This window comes from Rhinopithecus roxellana, chromosome 4, assembly GCF_007565055.1.
Source record: "Rhinopithecus roxellana isolate Shanxi Qingling chromosome 4, ASM756505v1, whole genome shotgun sequence".
In the NCBI taxonomy this organism is placed as follows: Eukaryota; Metazoa; Chordata; class Mammalia; order Primates; family Cercopithecidae; genus Rhinopithecus; species Rhinopithecus roxellana.
In genome coordinates, this window is record NC_044552.1 from 146,334,612 (window position 1) to 146,357,984 (window position 23,373).

Below are 23,373 nucleotides of genomic sequence, written 5' to 3' on the forward strand. Positions count from 1 at the left end.
CCATTCAAGTCTCCAGGACTCTTCCAAAACAGGAACACTACCACAGGACATTGATTGGGAAGTCCTGGGGTATACAACACCAACTGCTTTTTTATAGGATATGAAAGAAGTTATGGGAGATACTCATGGATGAAAAATATGGACTTTCTCCCAAAGATTATATGGCCCACTTAGAAGAAATGTTGATAAGCATGCATCAGATAGGGCAACACCAGTGGATGGAATACAGAACCCTCACATCTCAGAGGCTTTGTCTCCTTTCTGTAACAATAGATGTTCCTGACCTACAGTGAGGCTCTGTTCTACCCAATTATTCAAGGATCTAGACTGGCAGACTTACCAACCAACCTGGAAATAAGGGACTAGAGGATCTGTGGGAGGTGTTTATGGGCCAGATCTGCAAATTATTACATAATGTCCACTCACATTCCATTGTCTCATGATTTTCATGGCCAGACCCAACTGTAGGGGATGCTGAAAAATGTCTTCTGGTTGAGTGCCCAAGAAAAAGAGAAATGAGTATGAGGATCAGTATGCCCTAAGCAGCTGGCCTGACAGATAAGTTAATGAACTATTTTATTCATCTTCTACTTGAGTAGTGAGAGAATACACTTAGAAAAACTTGCTCAAAAACTTCTACTAACAGTGTCTTCCAAAAGCCCTTCTATGATACAAGAAACAAATTTAATAAAGTTCATTTTAAAAAGAATTGATCAGAAAAAGTTTCCTGAGCACTTCAAAGTGACTTTAGTAAGTAAAAATAATTGCTTTAAAAAGTTTTAATGTAAGAAAACATAAATTATTTTAGTTAGAAAAAGAGTAAAGCCTTGGATTACTGTCCTATGGAAAAAAACAATAAGCACATTTGTGTTGAGAAACGTTTGAACTTTCAAGGGATTCTCAAGAGTCATTAGCTTCAAGTTGTCTTTTCCTAAACAATGATGTCCCAGTTGCTGGATCATCAGCATGCAGGTGACCCGGAAACCACACACACATTCATCACAGCCATTGTCAGCATCTCTGAGATACACAGAGAACTCGCTAAGAGGCTGCAGACTATTATGTTTCACTATAATGATATTTCCAGAAATAAGAGGAATTACACATTAATAAAGCAATGAAACTATGCAGGTAACCATGACGACTGCTGCAAATTCAATAACATTTTATGCTCCTGAAGAGTTTTTTTTTTCCTTTTTTCTTTTATTGCCAGTAAGATCAGAGAAATTATGAGAAGGAACTGAGAAGCATTTATGTCTCATCTGTATGCTCAGACCTCCAAAGACGTCAGGGTTGTGCTTAGCACATTATAATACCAACTCACAGCAATCTTTGAAAATGCCCTTCTTGGTTCCTAGATGCATATTTATCTTGAGAAACAGTCAACGCCTGGAGCCCATAATGCAATGCCTTTAAATGACATCTGGTCAGAGAACCATTTCTCCAAGTTGAGTCCAATTTCATCTCTTTAGATAAAGTACATTTCCTTTTTTGAATCCCCTCAAAAACAATTAGCTTATCTCTAATGGCACGCCCATGGAAATTTCTGAAGGCTCTTAAATATCTACATCAGATTTCAGAAAATTTTAAAGAAAGACATATAATCTGAGTCGTGCAGCCAGTTTTCCAATTTATCAAATCATGGGTGTGTGTGTGTGTGTGTGTGTGTGTTGCTTTTGTTGCTTGTGATGTGCTGACAAATGAGAAGGCACAAATGGGAGATTATTTTAAAGATTCCCTCTCCTCCCCTCCAGAAATGGGCGAAACAAATAACTACTTTTTCCCATTTTTCTGCAAGTTCTCCTATGATTTCTCCTTTTTATTTATAGATTACCACTCAGATCAATATAGAAAAGAATTATTCTGGGTGACAGCACATTAAGCAGTAGAAAGAGCACCAAAGGCCATTATCATGAAGCTGGGAAAAGTTCCGAGCCAGCTAAATAAGGCCACAGGCCAGAAGCAGTACCTCTTTCACTGGGAGAAAATAGAAGGTCAGAAGGAGGCAAGGCCAGAGGGGAAAATCATCTGCCCCTCAGACACCGCTTCTCAATCTGTCCTTGCTTCGGGATCAAGTAAAAGATGGAGCCATCTATCATCTTTCCCCTAAAAAAATGCCACATGACAAGATGTTTAATTGCTTTTTGTTTTCCAAGCAAGGCTCCTCTTTTCTTCTGGTGGCTTTTCTTGTCATCACTTTGGCACTCGGGAGCACCTCTGCCAGCCAGTGTCCTTGTCTGGTCAGACCTCCTTGTGCCCAGGACGTTGCCAGCCCTGCCTCCTTCTGGAAGTGCTCTCCTCGGCTGCCCTGCACTCCTCCTCTCTGAGATCTTCTCTCTCCCTGGCAAGGGCTCCCTCCCAGCTTCCCTGCATTGTGTCCTCCCCCGCGCTCCCTCAGGGTGGCCGGTCGCCAAGGTTCCACTCTCAGCCTTCTTCTGTTCCTTCCTAAATCCAGCCTGTGTTTGTCAACGTTTTCCTGCAGCCCTGAAGAGGGAAGACTTCTAAAATGTTCATCTGACCCCAACTTCCCCCTGCTTAAAACTCTTCAAAAACTCCCCAAAGCTATCAGGATAACACTGAGTCACGTTTCCTTTCTTTCCCATTTCTCCAGTGTGTAAACTAATCATTGTACTCACACACAATTTAGCCTTACTTCTTGTTTCCTAGAGGGTAAAACCTAAACTAGTTTTTGGTATGTAGGAGTCTCCAGGATCTGAACCTCTGCGTATTTCTCTAATCATACCTCCAGCTATGCTCCACCTTTACCTCCTCTTCCAGCTATATGTAAATATTCTGAATTCCCTAGACTCAGCATGAAATGGAAATTGCTCCCTAAATCACCATAGCCACCCTAAACTCCCACCTTCAGCCTTTACAGTGGTCCCAGAGCTCTTCACTTCTCCACCCTTCCAAGGAGCTTTAATTTTCCCTCCTGTATTGGCTGTTCTTTTTCAAGAGGAACCCAGTCAATATCCAGAACAATTCCAGAAACAAGGGGTTAAATAAATATGTGTTGGGCCAATCTCCATGAATAGGTTAATCTCTTACTACGACGCCTCTTCATTCTCTGGGTGAGGGCCACTTTCTAGGGACTCCCCCATAGTACTGCTCACAATGGGGCTTCTCCCTCTTTCCAGTGGGACTAGACAGAGAAAACCTTGTTTCTTTATGGTTCTGGTCTAGAGAGCTGCAGATGTGCCTAGAGAGCCTTGGGGTGCTGCTGCAGGACAGCATCAGGGACAGTGATGACAGGCAGCATGCTGGGGGCCACCTGCCAATGACGTGGAGAGATCAAGCACATGTTCAGGTTCTCCAGGGGTCCTGGGGTTACAGCATCTTGGGGGACTCCCAAAAACACAAGCCAGGCCAGAGGAACCATAGGGACCTTTAGGTTTTATCCACACATAAACTACTCAACTTGAAATTATCCAAATAAATAGATAGATTCGAGAAATTTATAAGTCAACCCAAGTTATGATCACGAGAATATCTCATATTTTAAAACAGCAGTTTGCACAGGACTTTTCTCTGCTCATCAACATGATAGGGCAATTTGGTTTGGCTCTATGTCCCCACCCAAATCTCATCTGGAATTGTAATCCCCATAACCCCCACATGTCAAGGGAGGGACCTCGTGGGAGGGGATGGGAATCATGGGGGCAGTTTCCCCCATGCTATTCTCATGATAGTGACTGAGTTCTCATGAGATTTAATGGTTTTGTGAGTGTTTGACAGTTCTTCCTTCACATGCTTGCTCTTTCTCGCCTGCCGCCACGTAAGACATGCCTGCTTCCCTTTCTGCCATGATCGTAAGTTTCCTGAGGCCTACCCAGCCATGCGGAACGGTAAGTCAACTAAACCTCTTTCCTTTATAAATTATCCAGTCTCCAGTAGTATTTTTATAGCCATGTGAGAGTGGACTAATATACAGGGGTAAGCAGAAAGAATCATGCCCTCATAAATCATTTGTGACTTTCTCCAGCCTCTCCCACATTTTACTGATTATACTTAAAGCAATTTATATCTCTCGAATTAATCTTCGTATAAGGGGTAAGGAAAGGATCCAGTTTCAGCTTTCTACTTATGGCTAGCCAATTTTCCCAGCACCATTTATTAAATAGGGAATCCTTTCCCCATTTCTTGTTTCTCTCAAGTTTGTCAAAGATCAGATGGCTGTAGATGTGCGGTATTATTTCTGAGGACTCTGTTCTGTTCCATTGGTCTATATCTCTGTTTTGGTACCAGTACCATGCTGTTTTGGTTACTGTAGCCTTGTAGTATAGTTTGAAGTCAGGTAGCGTGACGCCTCCAGCTTTGTCCTTTTGACTTAGGATTGTCTTGGCAATGCGGGCTCTTTTTTGGTTCCATATGAACTTTAAAGCAGTTTTTTCCAATTCTGTGAAGAAACTCATTGGTAGCTTGATGGGGATGGCATTGAATCTATAAATAACCTTGGGGAGTATAGCCATTTTCACGATATTGATTCTTCCTATCCATGAGCATGGTATGTTCTTCCATTTGTTTGTGTCCTCTTTTATTTCACTGAGCAGTGGTTTGTAGTTCTCCTTGAAGAGGTCCTTTACATCCCTTGTAAGCTGGATTCCTAGGTATTTTATTCTCTTTGAAGCAATTGTGAATGGAAGTTCATTCCTGATTTGGCTCTCTGCTTGTCTGTTGCTGGTGTATAAGAATGCTTGTGATTTTTGCACATTAATTTTGTATCCTGAGACTTTGCTGAAGTTGCTTATCAGCTTAAGGAGATTTTGGGCTGAGACGATGGGGTTTTCTAAATATACAATCATGTCATCTGCAAACAGGGACAATTTGACTTCTTCTTTTCCTAACTGGATACCCTTGATTTCTTTCTCTTGCCTGATTGCCCTAGCCAGAACTTCCAACACTATGTTGAATAGGAGTGGTGAGAGAGGGCATCCCTGTCTTGTGCCAGTTTTCAAAGGGAATTTTTCCAGTTTTTGCCCATTCAGTATGATATTAGCTGTGGGTTTGTCATAAATAGCTCTTATTATTTTGAGGTACGTTCCATCAATACCGAATTTATTGAGCGTTTTTAGCATGAAGGGCTGTTGAATTTTGTCAAAAGCCTTTTCTGCATCTATTGAGATGATCATGTGGTTCTTGTCTTTGGTTCTGTTTATATGCTGGATTACGTTTATTGATTTGCGAATGTTGAACCAGCCTTGCATCCCAGGGATGAAGCCCACTTGATCATGGTGGATAAGCTTTTTGATGTGCTGCTGAATCCGGTTTGCCAGTATTTTATTGAGGATTTTTGCATCAATGTTCATCAGGGATATTGGTCTAAAATTCTCTTTTTTTGTTGTGTCTCTGCCAGGCTTTGGTATCAGGATGATGTTGGTCTCATAAAATGAGTTAGGGAGGATTCCCTCTTTTTCTATTGATTGGAATAGTTTCAGAAGGAATGGTACCAGCTCCTCCTTTAATTCAAGATGGATTAGAGACTTAAATGTTAGACCTAATACCATAAAAACCCTAGAAGAAAATCTAGGTAGTACCATTCAGGACATAGGCATGGGCAAGGACTTCATGTCTAAAACACCAAAAGCAACGGCAGCAAAAGCCAAAATTGACAAATGGGATCTAATTAAACTTAAGAGCTTTTGCACAGCAAAAGAAACTACCATCAGAGTGAACAGGCAACCTACAGAATGGGAGAAAATTTTTGCAACCTACTCATCTGACAAAGGGCTAATATCCAGAATCTACAAAGAACTCAAACAAATATACGAGAAAAAAACAAACAACCCCATCAAAAAGTGGGGAAAGGATATGAACAGACATTTCTCAAAAGAAGATATTCATACAGCCAACAGACACATGAAAAAATGCTCATCATCACTGGCCATCAGAGAAATGCAAATCAAAACCACAATGAGATACCATCTCACACCAGTTAGAAAGGCAATCATTAAGAAGTCAGGAAACAACAGGTGTTGGAGAGGATGTGGAGAAATAGGAACACTTTTACACTGTTGGTGGGATTGTAAACTAGTTCAACCATTATGGAAAACAGTATGGCAATTCCTCAAGGATCTAGAACTAGATGTACCATATGACCCAGCCATCCCACTACTGGGTATATACCCAAAGGATTATAAATTAGTCTACTACAAAGACACATGTACACGTATGTTTATTGCGGCACTATTCACAATAGCAAAGACTTGGAATCAACCCAAATGTCCATCTGTGACAGACTGGATTAAGAAAATGTGGCACATATACACCATGGAATACTATGCAGCCATAAAAAAGGATGAGTTTGCGTCCTTTGTAGGGACATGGATGCAGCTGGAAACCATCATTCTTAGCAAACTATCACAAGAAGAGAAAACCAAACACCGCATGTTCTCACTCATAGGTGGGAACTGAACAATGAGATCACTTGGACTCGGGAAGGGGAACATCACACACTGGGGTCTATCATGGGGAGGGGGGAGGGGGGAGGAGGGAGGAATTGCATTGGGGAATTATACATGATATAAATGATGAATTGATGGGTGCTGACGAGTTGATGGGTGCAGCACACCAGCATGGCATAAGTATACATATGTAACAAACCTGCACGTTATGCACATGTACCCTAGAACTTAGAGTATAATAAAAAAAAAAAAAAAAAAAAAAAAAATTTATATCTCTCATCTATACTGAAATATATATCCTTTTTCTTCCCCTATTTTTTTTTCCTATATCTTGCTGAATCATCAGGAGAAAGTTTATTTCCTCATTTTCCTCCTAAATCCCTGAAATTCTCTAACCTTCAGTATGCCCTTCCATGAAATGGGATAATAATCAGGTTGTGAGGATTAAATAAACACTGTCTAAAAGGGCTTAGCACAGCAAGAGGGACGAATGTGATGCATGTAAGCTGTAATCATTGTCCTTCACATTCCATTTACGAGTGGTAAACAGAAGAAAATACAAGAGACAAATCTCTATTAAGGAACAGGAAAGCGGTACATTTTACAACGAAGTTCACATATAAAGCCAGAGCCATCAACTTCTTAGTTCTCCTTAAAATAAGCAGAACTGTCCTTCAGAATTGCTATGATCATTTAACAACCAATAGTTATTTTTCACTTCTAAGTGCAAGGCCCTGTTCTAGGTCATGTGGCGGATATAAAAAGAGAGCTTTGTGGAATTTACACGACAGAAGTCTATTTCTCTTCTATATATTCTCACTACTTCTCAAAAGGTCAAGGCATCTTGCAATGCAAGGCTCAGGGTGGTGAAAGTCAAGACAAAATGAAGAATCAGACAAAATATATGGTAGGAATGAAAGACAGAAAACTGTACCTGAAGCCACAGATAGGCTGGTTATGGCTTGAGGGCACTAACCGTGTCAGAGGAGAAGTGGAAAGAGCTCTCATTAGCAGAAAGGAATGCATCACTATCAGGTGAGGCAACATGGCTTCTATTACTAAATTTTAGAAAGAGATTATTGCATGGATACCCTCATATTGAATAAAATAATAGAAAATATCTTCAGAGTGGTTTTGCAGAGCAGGCAGTTTAGATGGGCAGAAAGTGCCTGGAGCTGGACACACTTGATTTGAACCCGGGCTCTTGGTTGGATCATCATGGACAGATTCCTTAACTCCTTTGAGTCTCAGCTCCTCACCTGTGGAATGGTGGTGATGATCCCTCCCACTCAGCGCTACTTAGGGAACAAATGTGATAGCATATGGAAGTGGCTGGCCCCTAGCAGTTACTTAAAGATGTATGTATTCCACTCCCCAGATCCACCGTCTATGTGTCATCATTATTCCTTGTAAATTTATATGGACTTGAATGTTCATACATTAACTTTTTATAAAAATGGATGGATCATAGGTCATCTACTTGTACAGGTATTTGGATATCTGTCTCCTTCACTAGATTATAAACTCACAAGGACAGGAGTTCTTTCTGTTTTGCCTGCTAGCATAAATAGTGAGGAGCACCTAGCACATAATATGTGCTCCATTGATACTGGTTATAGGAAGAAAGTAAGGCTTTTTTTTTTTTTTTTCTTGAGACACAGTCTCACCCTGTCACCCAGGCTGGAGTGCAGTGGTACGATCTCAGCTCACTGCAACCTCCACCTCCACGTTTCAATCGATTCCCCTGCGTCAGCCTCCTGAGTAGCTGGGACTACAGGCATGTGCCACCATGCCTGGCTAATTTTTGTATTCTTAGTAGAGATGGGGTTACACCACATTGGCCAGGCTGGTCTCGAACTCCTGACCTTAAGTGATCCACTTGTCATGGCCTCCCAAAGTGCTGGGATTGCAGGCGTGAGCCACCATGCCTGGCCTAGGAAGAAAAGAAGGCATTTTTGTTGAGGACTTATTCATTCAGTCTAAGGATGTGGCTTTTTAGTGACCAGCTTGAAGCACATAGCATGACTGCAGAGGCCCTCCCGAGACAATGGCTGCTGCTTCTTTGACGGATGCTCTGAAAGATCAACCTTAGATGTCTTGAACACCCTCAGACTCCTGAAATTAAATCTGCTTTCCCTCCAGCACCAGCACTGAAGTTAAAAGTTTAAAGCAATTAAACAATTGATTTTATCGCTTTTATGTTTTTTACATCTACAAGTCTTCAACTGTATAATCTACTGTTTATCATTGTAAATGCATGATAATTCGGCTTCAAAACAGAATGAGGAGAGTTTGGGAACTAGCCTCAAAAATGAATTGTCACTTATGTAGCAAAACTTTCATGGGAAAACGTGTTTCCAGTTACAAATAACTGGCTCATGAACGAACTTTTGAAACCCAAAATCATTTGCACCTCAGGGTTGTCTAAAACATGCAAATGAGATACCAGAAAAGTTTTACATTTATAAATGCCATCAAGATTTTTTAAATGTAATCTAAAGTAAAATGTTTTGTGTCCTTCCTTCCCGTCCCTTTCCCTTTCTTTTCCTTCTTCCTTCTTTCCTCCTAGATTCCCACCCTTCCTTCCTTTCCCATACCTTCCCGTGTTCCCCAAACACAGTTTTTGAAAATCCTCTATATTCCAAGCTGCTTTGGCAGAAGAAGCTCCAAAAAAGTGTTAAGACTATGACTCACTTCATTGTAATTCTGCTTATAGGATTTATGGAAAAGTAATGAGATCCAAGAAAATAAAATAAAATTTTAAAATCCCACTGACAAGTAAGTTTTTTTCTGTAGGAAATTGAGTTATATAAAAGATTTATATTTTGTTTCATGTAACCCAGAAAAAACTCATGTCCCCTGTTAACTGCAGTCTTTAATTAGCTATAGATCATTTAACTCCATATTTTAAAGGATTAATGCTAATTGAAACTTGTAGTACACTTTTAATCTTATATTAAATATTAATATTAATTAAATTTTCTGAGAATCTTGAGATGGTGCCAGTATTTTATTGCAACAGAAACTGAGGCAGAGATACCACCCTATAACCAACCCATTAGAGTTATGTGTGCGTGATTATGCAGATTAACTCAGGTTTGTCTCTTTGCCATAATCTCCATTCAGCTCAGATCTAGATATCACCAGGACAGCTTCCCTTACTTTGTGTTCTTCCAATAACCACATTTTTTGAACCCCAGAGATGCTTGTGAGACCAAAAAATTCAAAGATCTTCAAATGTGGCTCAGAACTATGTAAGGGAGCATTAAAAAAAAAAAAAAAAAAAAAAATAGTGTCTTGGTCTTATCCCAGACAGAATTCATCAGAACCTCTGAGTATGAGACCTAGGCCACCCAGGGTTGACCAACATTAATGTAACTTCAATGGCATGGAAAGAAGAAAGCATCATCAAGACCTCTAGAAATGGGATGGCTTTTAAAGGAAAAGAGTTTTCTTTTTTTTTTTTTTTTGAGACAGAGTCTTGTTCAGTCGCCCAGGCTGGAGTGCAGTTGCGCGATCTCGGCTCACTGCAAGCTCCGCCTCCCGGGTTCCCGCCATTCTCCTGCCTCAGCCTCCCAAGTAGCTGGGACTACAGGCGCCCGCCGCCACGCCCGGCTAATTTTTTGCATTTTTAGTAGAGACGGGGTTTCACTGTGTTAGCCAGGATGGTCTCCATCTCCTGACCTGGTGATCTGCCTCCCAAAGTGCTGGGATTACAGGCCTGAGCCACTGCGCCCAGCCTGAAAAGAGTTTTCAATGGGGATCACATCACTTTCAAACATGTGTGCTAGTATAAATATAAATGATGATAATGTAGAAAATGTTTGAGAGTTTGCAATGATAAGAAAGGAAAGCAAAGAGGACAACATCCCATCATGTTAGAATACAGGTTGAGAAGGTCCTTACCTGGGGCTTTGGAAAGAAGGCCCCTGTTCAGCTGGAGGAGCTGAGCCAGGACACTGAACAAAGATTTTTGTAAGAAAATACTTTATAGCTTATTCACATACACAAAAATAATCTCATATAATTCTTAAAAAAAAAAAAAAAAACAGGACAATGAAATTCTGAATATAACTTAAAAGTGAAGATACTGTCTGATCAGACTAAATAATGATAAGCTCCCTACTTCTCTCATCTCTAAAATGTTTACACCAAAAGATAAATGGAAAATATTGCCTGAAGAAAGCCAGTGCTGAGCACTGAGGTCAGTGGGAGAGCAAGGGCATGAGAAGTCTCAGGCATCAAAAGCTCACCAGGCTTGGGCCTTGTCTTTTTATTCTGTCTCTCGACTCCTGCAATCTGTGATCCATGATATTAAATATCAGAAGTCATGGTGTTTCTTATGGTTCATGTTCTTTGTTGTACTTTCCTTTCTATTTCTCATCCTGCTATGGACTGAATGTTTCTGTCCCTTCAAAATTCATATGTTGAAACCCTCACCTCTAAGGTTACGGCATTAGGAGATGGCCCTTTGGGAAGTGATTAGGTCACTGGGGTGGAGTACTCAATGAACGGGATTAGTGGGCTTTTAAAAGAGGCTCCAGAGAGATTCCTTGTTCCTTCAGCCATGTGAGGACACAGCAAGAAGCTGGAAGGCTGTAATCTGGAAGAGGATCCTCACCAGAACCCAACCATGCTGGCACCCCGCTCTTAGACTTCCCAACCTCTAGAACTATGATAAATAAGTTTATGTTGTTTATAAGCCACCCAATGTGTGCTATTCTGTTATAGCAGCTTGAATAGACTAAGATATATCTTTTCTTTATTTACGAAGCTGAGAAGTATTTCAGGAAATACATTTAAAATGGCTCATATTAAAATAAGAGGGCTCTAAATTAGGGATGAGGGTTTTGAGGGAAATTGTGTTCTTCAGTTAAAAACATTTAGGTACAGAAAAAAAGGATGATACTGCAATTTAAAGCAAATCACCTTTAAGACACATCAAAAAAGATAGTAAAGTAAAACGATGAAATATTTCTGAGTTTTCTATGTCAGAACCTTGCATGCAAACTTACCAAATATAGGCAATTGGGGCAAAATTCATAAGCAAATAATTTAGCATATGATACTCAGCAAAACCTAATGAAAGATCATCAAGCTTGATTTCAATATATAATAAATTACTGCATTAAAAAACTATTTTGCAAATACATTACTGTTCTTAAAATAAGTTACTATATAAAATGTGAGCAGGGGCTGGGTGTGGTAGCTCATGCATGTAATCCCAGGACTTTGGGAAAGCTGAGGCAGGAGGATCGCTTGAGGCCAGGAGTTCAAGACCAGCCTGGGAAACATAGTGAGGCCATTGTCTCTACCTTGGGAAACATAGTGAGCCCATTGTCTCTACAAAAAAATAAAAAAACAAGTAGCCAGGTGTGGTGGTCCACACTTGTGGTCCCAGCTACCTGGGGGGCTGCGGCAGGAGGATCGCTGGAGCCCAGGAGTTTGAGGGTGCAGAGGGTGCAGTGAACCATGATAATGCCACTGTGTACTCCAGCCTGGATGACACAATGAGACTCTAAAAAAGTCTCCAAAAAATAAAAAAAAATTTAAAATGTGAACAGTTGTGTAAACAATTATAATCTATAACTTTGACTTTTATCTCAGTTGCATGGCTTACTTACGTAACTCTACAAAATGATGAGTCTGGAAGGCTTGAGCTTTTAAGAAAAAAAATTCATTAATTTTACTGAATCCACTTTAAATTTATAGAAATACCAAATTACTTATTGAAAAATCCCAGGCAGTGTAAAAAGGAATATTCTGGGAAGTTGCTATTGCCGGTATGTTTCCGTGGTCTTACAGATGTATGTTTCCCAGGATTACTTTGTAGAGATTATTAGAATTTTAAAAATGAGAGTGGCCAGAAGTCTTCTACAGTCTCCTCAGAGAGTTCTAGAAGGGTTGGATGGTCTTATTTATTTATTTATTTATTATTTTTTTAAAAGAAGTTTATTTATTTAGTATTTTTTAAAAGAAGTGTATTTTTTAAAAGAAGTGTAGAGCTGGCATAAGAGAATAGATGACTTGTACCCCCAAATCTTCTGCTGTTTCACCTTGACTGCCCCAAACTTGGACTGTCTCAGCCTTGCCAGGGTTATAGAAGGGAGGTCACAGGGAGGGAGCCTGAAGCAGCCTTCCAGTGCCACGCTAACCCTGACTTCCAAATAAGGTTAAAGCACAGCTTCATATTATCCAGAGTCTGAAATGTCAGCCAACTTCACCAGCATGAGAAGTGCAATCAGGCAACATTATGCAGCAACATAAATATATCACTCAGTAAAATGGAAAACCATATAGCAACAACTGGTGTCAACATCAATTAACATGTTTAAACAGCGACAACAGTTTACTCTATGAGTGTGCATACTGAGGAAAGAAACGCCCCCCTCCTAGAGTCTAAATCATATCGATGGGCAGCTTACAAGTAAAGAGAGATACCTCTTCCTCCCATCTTTTCTCTATCCATTAACTTCATCCTCATTTGTGGCTTATCCTTCATTTTAAACTCCCATCTCTCCATTTATCATTGTATCCTTTGAGCATCAACCTCTCCTTCAGCAAATGTTTTTTAAAAATCACCTAAAAGAAACAACAATGGTATGTCAATGTTTTCCATTACCTAATTTTTCCAACCTGCTACAAAATGCAACTAACAAAATCAAGAGTGAGTATCATTCCTTATGGAGGTTAAAAATTCATGTTCGGCCGGGCGCGGTGGCTCAAGCCTGTAATCCCAGCACTTTGGGAGGCCGAGACGGGCGGATCACAAGGTCAGGAGATCGAGACCATCCTGGCGAACACAGTGAAACCCCGTCTCTACTAAAAATACAAAAATCTAGCCGGGCGAGGTGGCGGGCGCCTGTAGTCCCAGCTACTTGGGAGGCTGAGGCAGGAGAATGGCGGGAACCCAGGAGGCGGAGCTTGCAGTGAGCTGAGATCCGGCCACTGCACTCCAGCCTGGGAGACAGAGCAAGACTCCGCCTCAAAAAAAAAAAAAAAAAAAAAAAAAAAAAAAAAAAAAAAAAAAAAATTCATGTTCATCCAACACCAAATTAAGGGGCAATTTTTGACAATGCTGCGGATACCCTTCTGTACATCACTTGTGAAACGGCACTTCTTGAAGGCCCGTATTTCATCAACTTGGCAAAACTTCATTTCAAGGTCATTTCCAAATGCCCTTCTTGTGCAGAGCAGCATGCATGGCACCAGGTCAATCCTTTAGTCATTGCTGGAGCAAGCTTTCTGTGGAGCGGCAGCCTGCTTCAAAGTCAGATGGGCATTTGAAAAGCATGCCAAGAAAACTTTAAGCTTTGAAATGCTGCAGAAGGAAAGGTCGCAACATCTTTTAATTGCTTTCTCTCCCCGCAGAAGGTTGCTTTTCATATTTTTATGCAAATATTACAGACCTACCCAGTGTGAAAAACAGGTTAAAAAATGTGGTAAGTGATTTTGTGCATATGTCTTCAATTGAGCAGAGTGTCGAGTGCCAAACTTCAACCAAGCTGATCATACTGTAGTTCTGTGTAAAAGCCCAAAGTGGTGGAATCTAGTTGCTATAGCTGCAAATTAAACAAATAAATGAGACACCATGGAATGCAGCAAAATATCTGTGGTCTGATTAGTTCATATTTGCCATATGTATGAATATGAGCAGTCAAATTCTGAGTTTAAGCAAAGATCTTTCGAATAGGTATAATGAAGAGGGAATTCTTAACAATAAATAAGGAAGATTTGAATTCTCTGTCCAAGGATAAGTAACTTACATTTTATATCAATTTTTAAGGAATTTCATTACTTTTTTTGTTAGGAGTACAAATTCAGTGTTGCTAAAAATATAAGATTTCTACCGGGGCAGTTTTCCTTGAAACTTTAGATTGAGATTGACACTAACTTGCTAGTTATCATACGGTAATAAGTTAAAATCGTTAGCTCTAGGGAGACTTTACTTTTGTTTACATTAACTTTGTTTAATTTTATTTATTGGGCCTGCTGTGTGGCAGGCACTGTGCTCTGTACTTGTGAGGACAACCTCATGAATCCCACAACAAACTCTACGTTTCCTATGAGTAGAGCTCAGTAGAGAAATTGAAGCAGACCATTTGAACACAGAATTCCATTCTGACTAACCTCTTAAATCATTTACACCAAACTGTCTTCATAGAATAATAAAACTAGAGAAAACTCAAAAGGTTATCCGGTTCAGGCCCCTTTCAAATGTCTGCATTCATTAGAAGTGCAGCCTAAGGAAATGAAGTGGCTCTTTTTGGGTTAAACTGGTGTGGGGAAAAAGAACAGAGCAAAAAAGACATATTAGTATGTACGTAGTGATGGCAGAGGGTAGGTATCAGAAGGAATGTCTACTAACAATGGTCTGTTTATCCCAGCACATGGAGATAGCAGCAATAGCAGCAGCAGCACCTGGATATACAGGATCATTAGCTATATTACCAGAGCCAATGAATTAATGTACTTGATAAGGATGAAATGAGTTGCGTAAAGGGGAAATGTTTCCACCAATCTGGGCTACTTATTACAGCAAGGTTTACACATATCTGAATTAGACCATTACCTATAAGCTTAGTTCCTGCATATAGATAGAGAGATGGTAAAAACAATAGGAGAAAATCATCCTTGCTTGGATGAAAAGGAAAATAATAAAAAATGCCAGGAATGTTTATCGGTGACTTAATGAAATATGTTTGGTGAAATATAATGATAATTTAAATTCAGCAGCATCTCTAACTAGATATTTACAAGGCTCCATGGAGAAAGGCCCCACAGCACACAGGTAAGAGAGGGCAGCTCTTGAGTGGTCCAGTCCAAGATTGGCTGCTCATGGGCTGTGAGTGCTTGGGCAAGTTATTTGGACACTTGGAGGCCATCAGATATAGCTGTGCCATTTGTTTGAAAGAAGAATATGGATCCTGAAAATTATAAATCAATCAGCTTGACAAGTGTGCTATAAGGTTCTATGATGAATCACTGAAAGGCTAGAATGGCTCACTGAAGGATGTAGAAAATTCAATGATCATAGGTACCGGCTTAGGTTCACTTAGAGAAAATAATTTTATTTCCTTTCCAGAGAGTGTTACTAGACTTGGAGAATAAGGAAATGTGATAGAGCTTCGTTCACTCAACCATTCATTTATGCATTCCTTCAAAGAACATTTCTGAGACCTATTAGGTGCCAAGCACTGAGCCAGATAATGGAATATGCAGACGATGCTAAGACCATCTGCCTGCCCCCAAAGGACACCAACTTCCAAAAAACGTAGCAACAAACTACAAATACAGCACAGCAGATGCTACAGGAGAGGTACCTGCTGTGTAAAGAGGGTCATAAATAACGGATAGGCATGAGAGAAGCAATGCATGCATGAGCAAGTGATGTAATGGGAGAGGTGATGCATGTATGAGCACACTTGGATGAGAAGCAGAGTTCTGAATGGGAGAAAAGGGCTCTATATCCACTCAGTTCGGGAGCGCAGTGTGCAGGGGCTGTGACAGTGTGGCTGGAGTGCTGTGTTAGCCACAGGTTAAAGGGGACAGGGAGGATGCTGAGGACCTCCTGTACAAGCTGCACCTCAAGAAGAGGCATAAATGGGCTCAAGGAAGTCAGCCAGCACCTCAGTATCCCTCAAGAACCAGGCAGTTTGGGGACAAATTCAGTAGATCAGATTCAGAATCAAAGGGTCATGAAAAATATATGAGATTGAATTTTGTTTTTTTGTTTTTTGTTTTTTTTTTTTTTTGAGATGGAGTTTCACTCTGTCGCCAGGCTGGAGTGCAGTGGCACAATCTCGGCTCACTACAACCTCCACCTCCCGGGTTCAAGCAATTCTCCTGCTTTAGCCTCCCGAGTAGCTGGGACTACAGGCATGCGCCACCATGCCCAGCGAATTTTTGTATTTTTAGTAGAGACAGGGTTTCACCATGTCGGCCAGGATAGTCTCGATCTTTTGACCTCATGATCCGCCTGCCTCGGCCTCCCAAAGTGCTGGGACTACAGGCGTGAGCCATCGCACTTGGCTGAGATTGAATATTTTCTACTGGGGGTTGCCACACTCTTGTCCTGGCTTCTCTTTAGCTGACTGTCTTTCCACAAGACCCGGATAAAGAAGTATAAAGATAAGATGAGGATGGGAGGCCATCAACACATTCTTGCTATCTCCATGATCTGGAGAAAGGTAAATTTGGAAGTAACATGAAAAAAGGACTGGTGAAGAAAGAGGGCAGAGGCCAGGAGATGAGAGATGAGGCTGCTGCCTCAGTTCAGCTGAGAGATGACCAAATCTTAAACTAAAGCAGACATTTTGGACATGAGGAGGCTGGGGCCGATCTGGGAGCTATTTTGGAGGTGCAGCTGATAGGACCTGTCACCTAACTGTAGGGGATGTCATAGGAAGAGGAGCTTTGAGATGCATCTTGCCATTTTTGAGATGGCAACACAAGCCAAATAAGATTTAAAGGAGGGGTTAGCTCAAGCCATCAGTATAGTTTATCTCAAGGTCCTGGTATCAGAGGCAGAATGTGATGCCCACAGGGTAGTTGGATTAGGAAGCACAGACCTGGGAAGGACGCATGTAGAGCAGAAACTGAAATCATGGGAGAGAGTGAAATCTTCATGGACAGAGAACACGAGGGGAACACAGAGGACTGGTTTTAAATCTTGCTGAATGGATGAAGGGACTGGAGAAATTTGGGCGGCAGAAAAGAAGACTCAGTTCCTTCTGAGAGTCTTTCCTGTAGCTGAAAGCCACCCATGACTATGGTTGGCTATTGAAGCTCCATCACTGGAGATGCTTAATCAGAGGCTGAAAGGTAATTAGCCAGGATACTGTCCAGGTGATTTAAGGTTCATATGGTAGATGAACCAGATGATCTTTAGAATCACAAGTTTAGGATTCTAGGATTCTGTGGTTCTATGATAGAAAATGCAGCCTCTTTCCACTTTACTTTCTTTGGCAGCAACACTGATGTGTGCTGAGGTTGGAGCTTCAATTAAGAGGGAACTGGAAAGGATACAGGTATGGACTTCCACCAAGAAAACGGGTCTGTGGCTAATGAATGATCTGTCTGTGGCAGTGAAGAAGGAAGCCAGTTCCTAGAACACTATCTTCCTGCCTTCCACCACCACCTCCCCTAAACATAAAGACCTAAGGGCAAATGAATGGAAAACATATGAATTAAGTTTATTTTGAAATATCTATGGATTTAAGTATTAGGGGAGAAAGCACTTGTGTAAACCGCACTCTGGGTTTTGCTGACCTCAAATTATCTGAATATAACTTATAGAGTTCTTGATGAACTAATACTATTGCTGGGCCAACTCATCATCTAAACAAAGAAACAAGGGCAGAGTGCAAGCCAAATAATAGCATTAGCCTTGAATTCTACCCTAGCATGGCAAATTAGTTCTCCAAAGGGATTTGTGATGGCATGAAATTGCCTTAAAAAGCCATTGTCTGGCCAAGTGTGGTGGCTCACACCTGTAACCCCACCACTTTGGGAGTCCAAGTCGGGCAGATCATGAGGTCAGGAGATTGAGACCATCCTGGCCAACATGGTGAAACCCCCTCTTTACTAAAAATACAAAAATTAGCTGTGTGTGGTGGCGCATGCCTGTAATGCCAACTACTCGGGAGGCTGAGTCAGGGGAATCACTTGAACCAGGGAGTCAAAGGTTGCAGTGAGCCAAGATCGTACCATTGCACTCCAGCCTGGTGACAGAGCGAGACCCTATCTCAAGAAAAAAAAAAAAAAGAAAGAAAGAAAGAAAAGAAAAGCCATTGTCTGGTTATTTCCTTAGAGAGAGAGAATAACTAATACCCAGATAAAACAATTAATATGTAGAAGAGCTTTTCAACAAATTTGAGCCAGGCTGACCTGTAGCTCTGCATTGCTCTGGAATGTGTTCTTTGGACATCAGTCCAGGCCTTCTCAGGCAATAATGGCAACATAACATGCACAAAAAGACCCTTTCTGGGAACAGCAGGTCATGTGTGCAGGATTTTGCTGCCGTGCAGCTGAAGTTGAAGAGTAAGGTTAAATACAAGTTAGAAAATAAGTAAATGCTTTGAGGTTGTACTCTCTGTCAACTATTATGAAGGGGAGGAGAAAATGAATGAGAGAAAAAGAGAACAAGAGAAAACATGGACATAAATTGATAAGGATGATTCATTCATGCAACAAATATTGATCGTCCATTTTGTACAGGCATTGTTGTAGGTATTTGGGATAAATCAGCAACTGAAATAAAGATCCCTACCCTATGTAAATTCCATTCTATCAAGGGAAGATATACAATAAACCATAAATAAAACATATAAGCAAAACCACATTCTATATCAAGGATGATTAGTGCCATGGGAAGGGGGAGCAGGTTAGGGGATTTCAGTGAGTGGGGAGTATGGCGTTAGCTGTAGTTTCTAATTGCCTGTTCGAGGTAGGCATTACTGAAAAGGTGAGGAGGAGGGTAGAGGAGTGAGCTAAGCAAATCTCTGAGGACAGAGTCCAAGAAGAGAAGGGTACCTGGGGTGTTCAAGGAACCATAAGGAGGCTAGCTTGATCCATTAACATCTATTGATTCATCAAATGGTTATTGAGTACCTATAACACACCAAGCACTATACCAGGCACTAAAGAGAAAAAAGGCCAGGTGCAGTGGCTTATGCCTGTAATCTCAGCACTTCGGGAGGCTGAGGCAGGAGGATTGCTTGAGGCCAGAAATTTGAGATCAGCCTGGGGAACACAGTGAGAACTTGGTTCTACAAAAATTTAAAAATTTAAAAATCAGCCATGCATGGTGGGGTATGCCTGTAGTTCGAGCTACTCAGAAGGCTGGGTTAGGAGGATCCCTTGAGACTAAGAGTTCGAGGTTAAAGTGAGCTATGACTGCATCATTGCACTTCAGCCTGGGCTGTGCAACGAAGTGAGACTCTGCCTTTAAAAAGAAGAAAAAAAGAGAGAGAGAGAGAGAGAGTGCGAGAGAAAGAGAGAAAAAAATTAATCCGTAAACCTTAAGTAGCCATGGAGAAGGTAGGGTATAAAGAAGTGTATGATTTGACTCTGCCATTCTGCCTTCTTTATTCTAGAACATTTTTAACCCTCTTTCTCCTCTCGTCTCCCCCTTTCCCAACTCCTTATCCTGTCTTCCTCTTTTCTATGGCCATCTCACATCTTCTCGTTCATGACACTATCCTTCTTTCTTTCCTCTATTCCTCTATCTTTCTTCATTCTCCATCCTGGCATCTCCCTGTCTCCCCTTTCTTCCTCCAGTTTTCCTTGTCTTTTTACCTCACAAGGTAGTTCACAATTTATTCAAACATCAGCTTAAAAATTATACATTTTTTCCAGTTCATAATACTCTGGTTAAAGTAATAAATAAAAAATATCATTGGCAATAGCTAAAAGTAAATGCCTTGAAATTTATTACTGATCTGAACAAACAGAATAATCAAATCTTCACATTAAAATTTAAATCTGCAAAATCTAACATGGGAGGACTGGACTTGTTAGAACTAATGATCACAGATGAAAATTCACAATGGAAGAAGCTATCATCATCCATAAAATTTGGTAAGAAGAAAGCTTACATATGGGAATAGCATGAAGCAATTCTGAAAGCATCTGACTCATTGTTGATGTAACTCTCCTTGCTCCTGGTTTTTGGGGGTCTTATTTGTCTTCTTTGGGAGGTCCATTTGAGAGTCCTAGAGAGAGGTTCCTAAGAAATTTCTGACCTCTGTTCCAGTTTCTTACTTTCATTTTTGAAAATTTCCAGAATCTTAGTTACTTTAGAATACTTTAGAATGGAAATTGGAAAAGGCCAGTTTTTTTTTTCATATAAAATATTTAAGATATTCTTTCAATCAATAGCTTATTTTTATGAAATATCTAATATCAGTGTGGCGCAGACTCCATGAGTAATGAAATGCACAATCTGTGTATCCCAGAGCTGGAAAGTTACCATAAGTTATGCTATCTACCAAAAGAATAACATCAAATCTGAGTTCCTGCAAAACCAATGATCATCCAAGTGGCATTTAATGCCTTCTCTTCTGGGAAAGACAGATGCACAAAGTCTGTAGTAATTACCAAATGTCAAAATAATATTGAAGAGAATAAATCATTGCCTAAATTAAGGTTCTCTTGAGGATCAGTTACATATAACAAGAACAACTGATAAATCAAGCGTGAAGAGGGGTGGAGTTTATTATTTCTTTCTCCTCATAAATTACACGGGAAATGAACAACTCCTGCTGTGATTATAAGAATATCAAGATCTTGTCTGCTTAAAGATCTTTGGTAATAATAATAATATCCTAACCCTATTCAGTGCTTTGCATTCTGAAAGCACTTTATAAACATGAATTAGTTCTTCAGTAAGCCGAGGCACTATCTGATTGTTGGTATTTCCTGTTAGAGCATCACTGAAGCTTAGCAATCTTTCTAGAGTTTAAATATTTATTTATTTATTGCTTTCAGTATATATTTACTTCACTTGACAATGCTTTAAAATTATAATAAGCAGAAGAGAAAGGTTCATGGTTCTATTTTTGCAATGAGGAAACAGGCCAGAATAACAATAGGGCTTCTCCTTGTCAAACTGTAAACGGCCCTTTGGGGACTACGCTGTTGGCTTGTGGAGCTGTTTTCCTACTTGCCTTCTTCCATCTCAAATATGCCATTTCCAGCCTGTAAAACTGCATCTGTTTTGTGTTTTTCTCAACCTGCAGCCCCACAATATCTATCAGGGTGATTTGCAGATCATAGGTTTATAATACATGTTTGTTAGATTGAATTATATCAAAGTCTAGGTCTACATGTTGCAGGCCATGCAGAACTCTGTCTCCTACAACTGTCCATGGCCGCCTGCATTACAGTTTGGAAATTCTGATTCATTTGCTGACATCACTTGTGCTTTTCTTTCATCTGATCATCAGTGGACTGAGAACAGAAAGATGGTGGAAGGACAGAAATGTAAATATGACATTCTTCCAAATTTCAAAAGCACATGCATAAACATTCTTTTAATCATCAACATTTATTGAATGCCTAATGTTTGTCATGTGCTGCAAGTTGCTGAGAATATAAAGTTAAATAGGCTACAAGGAGAGAACGATTTTTGATTTTAGATATTGAGCCGGCTCCATTTAAATGTGCCATATTGTATATGCTTATATTTTTAATTACAATAAATTAAAACAATAATTCTCTCTTTTGATATTTTCATAGAGCCTGGAGATAACTTAGTATTTATACAACAAGATTGCATTACTTTTCTAATTCACTGATTTACTCATTTCTTCTCCTCTTCAAATAAATTCTAAGATTGGTTGCTGAGAAAAAAAAAGTAGACAATAGAAAGTAGACAATAGAAATAGAGAAAAAGAAAAGTAGACAATAGAAAGGAAGGGATATGACACTCTCCTTTCATTATAATCATGTCTAACTTCTAAAACTTTAGTGTAAAACAAAAATGAAAGCCCTGTGGATTTCAGATCCTGTAAACTTTCTTATGTCTGTTTCTGACTAATTTTGTGCTGGGCAGTTGAATGCTGCAAATTCAAGACCGAGTTGATGACGTGTTCTGAAATGGTGTTATGATATTTAACTATATCTCAGTTCTGTGGTTCTGGGCTCTAGATTCCTAGAAACTACATTGAGACTCTTCAAATAATGAATGTGATTCTGCACATAAGAAGAGTGTGCATTCTTTCTTGGAATTCTTTTAATTATAAAGATCTCAACAGGCAATGACTGCATACTGTAAATGTTTAAAACTTCGTATTTTCCCAATCCCTCAACATCCCCCATCAACAGGTTATGAGCACTCCAACCAGATGACCAGGTGCACCAGTGTGATAATGCTGGTACTTGTCACAAGTTCCCCCTGTTAGCCCTCTCCTGACATTGACCTAGTGACATTCAAAAACACCAGTGCAATCCCCTCACACCTTTTGTTTGTGTACTCTACTCTAGCTCCCAATAAAGCCACTTACCCAGGGGTTTTCTCTCTTTTTCCCCTCCCCATCTACCTGGTTGGGCCCACTCCCCAGAGCTCCTATATGGGCCCTATGTGGTGGGGATTGCCATGCCTCTTGTCTCTAACTTCTGTGAGTATATATAACAGATCCTTTAATTTCTTATGTCTCTCCCAATGTTATTTCTGTGGCCATAATGGAGTGATCATTACAAACTCCAACAAAGAGACCTACTCCCCCATTTATATCACAGGTAGCCAGGCCTACAGCATCATAATCATTTGCAGAAATAGGGAAAAGTTACAGAAGACATCATCAAGATGGCTGACTAGAGGTACCCAGCATTCACCTCCTCCAGTCACATGTCAAACAGAGTCTAGGGGAGAACACTGGAATTCAGCAAAGAAGTGACAAAGCCCCTCTGGGGCATGGAGACTTGGGACAGCAGCACAGACAGGGAAGCAAAGCACCTGGCTAGGATCGGCTCAGAGCCCAGAGAGACCTCAGGCACAGGAAAAAGGTAAGCTGAAGATCCCCAGCAGTCCACATTTCCACCCTGGCTGCCTGTAGTCCTAACAAGAGGAGAACCCCCAGCTCACAGGACCTGAGTCCAGTATAGGGAGTTAACTGGAAACCATGTGACTGCATTGTTCCCTAGAGGAAACAATGGGCTGGGCCCCAAGCCCACAGGACACAGGCTGCCACAGCACATCATCATGTTGAGAGCAGAGCCACCACCAGTGTGCATCCTGCCCTGGGGCCCCAAAACCCCTAAATCTCCTCATCTTTGGGGTCCCTCGGACATCCCACCACATCCACCCAGAGGGATACAGAGTCATGATAGCAGCTGTGCAGCCAAGATCCCAGCATCCGAGCACACACGATATTCTACACCCCAGAAAACAGGCAGTCCAATACGGTGGGAAGGCTGCCCATTGAAAAGAGGGAGGCAGTGCATGCACTCCTCAGAATCCAAGAGCTGC

At 40.6% G+C, this 23,373-nt stretch overlaps 1 protein-coding gene across 16 annotated transcripts in view; it reads right to left on the reverse strand.

The window, feature by feature from the left end:
• AIG1 (androgen induced 1) overlaps nt 1-23,373 on the reverse strand; it is a 279,442-nt gene that overhangs the window by 136,556 nt on the left and 119,513 nt on the right. Inside the window, exon 4 of one of the 16 annotated variants that reach the window (XM_010362713.2) lies at nt 13,457-13,963. The exons of the other annotated variants lie outside the window; for them this stretch is intronic. Coding sequence (XP_010361015.1) covers nt 13,958-13,963 — 6 coding nt within the window. The 3' untranslated portion in view covers nt 13,457-13,957. Of the gene's footprint in view, nt 1-13,456; nt 13,964-23,373 lie in introns of those variants that run through there. 16 annotated transcript variants of the gene reach the window in all.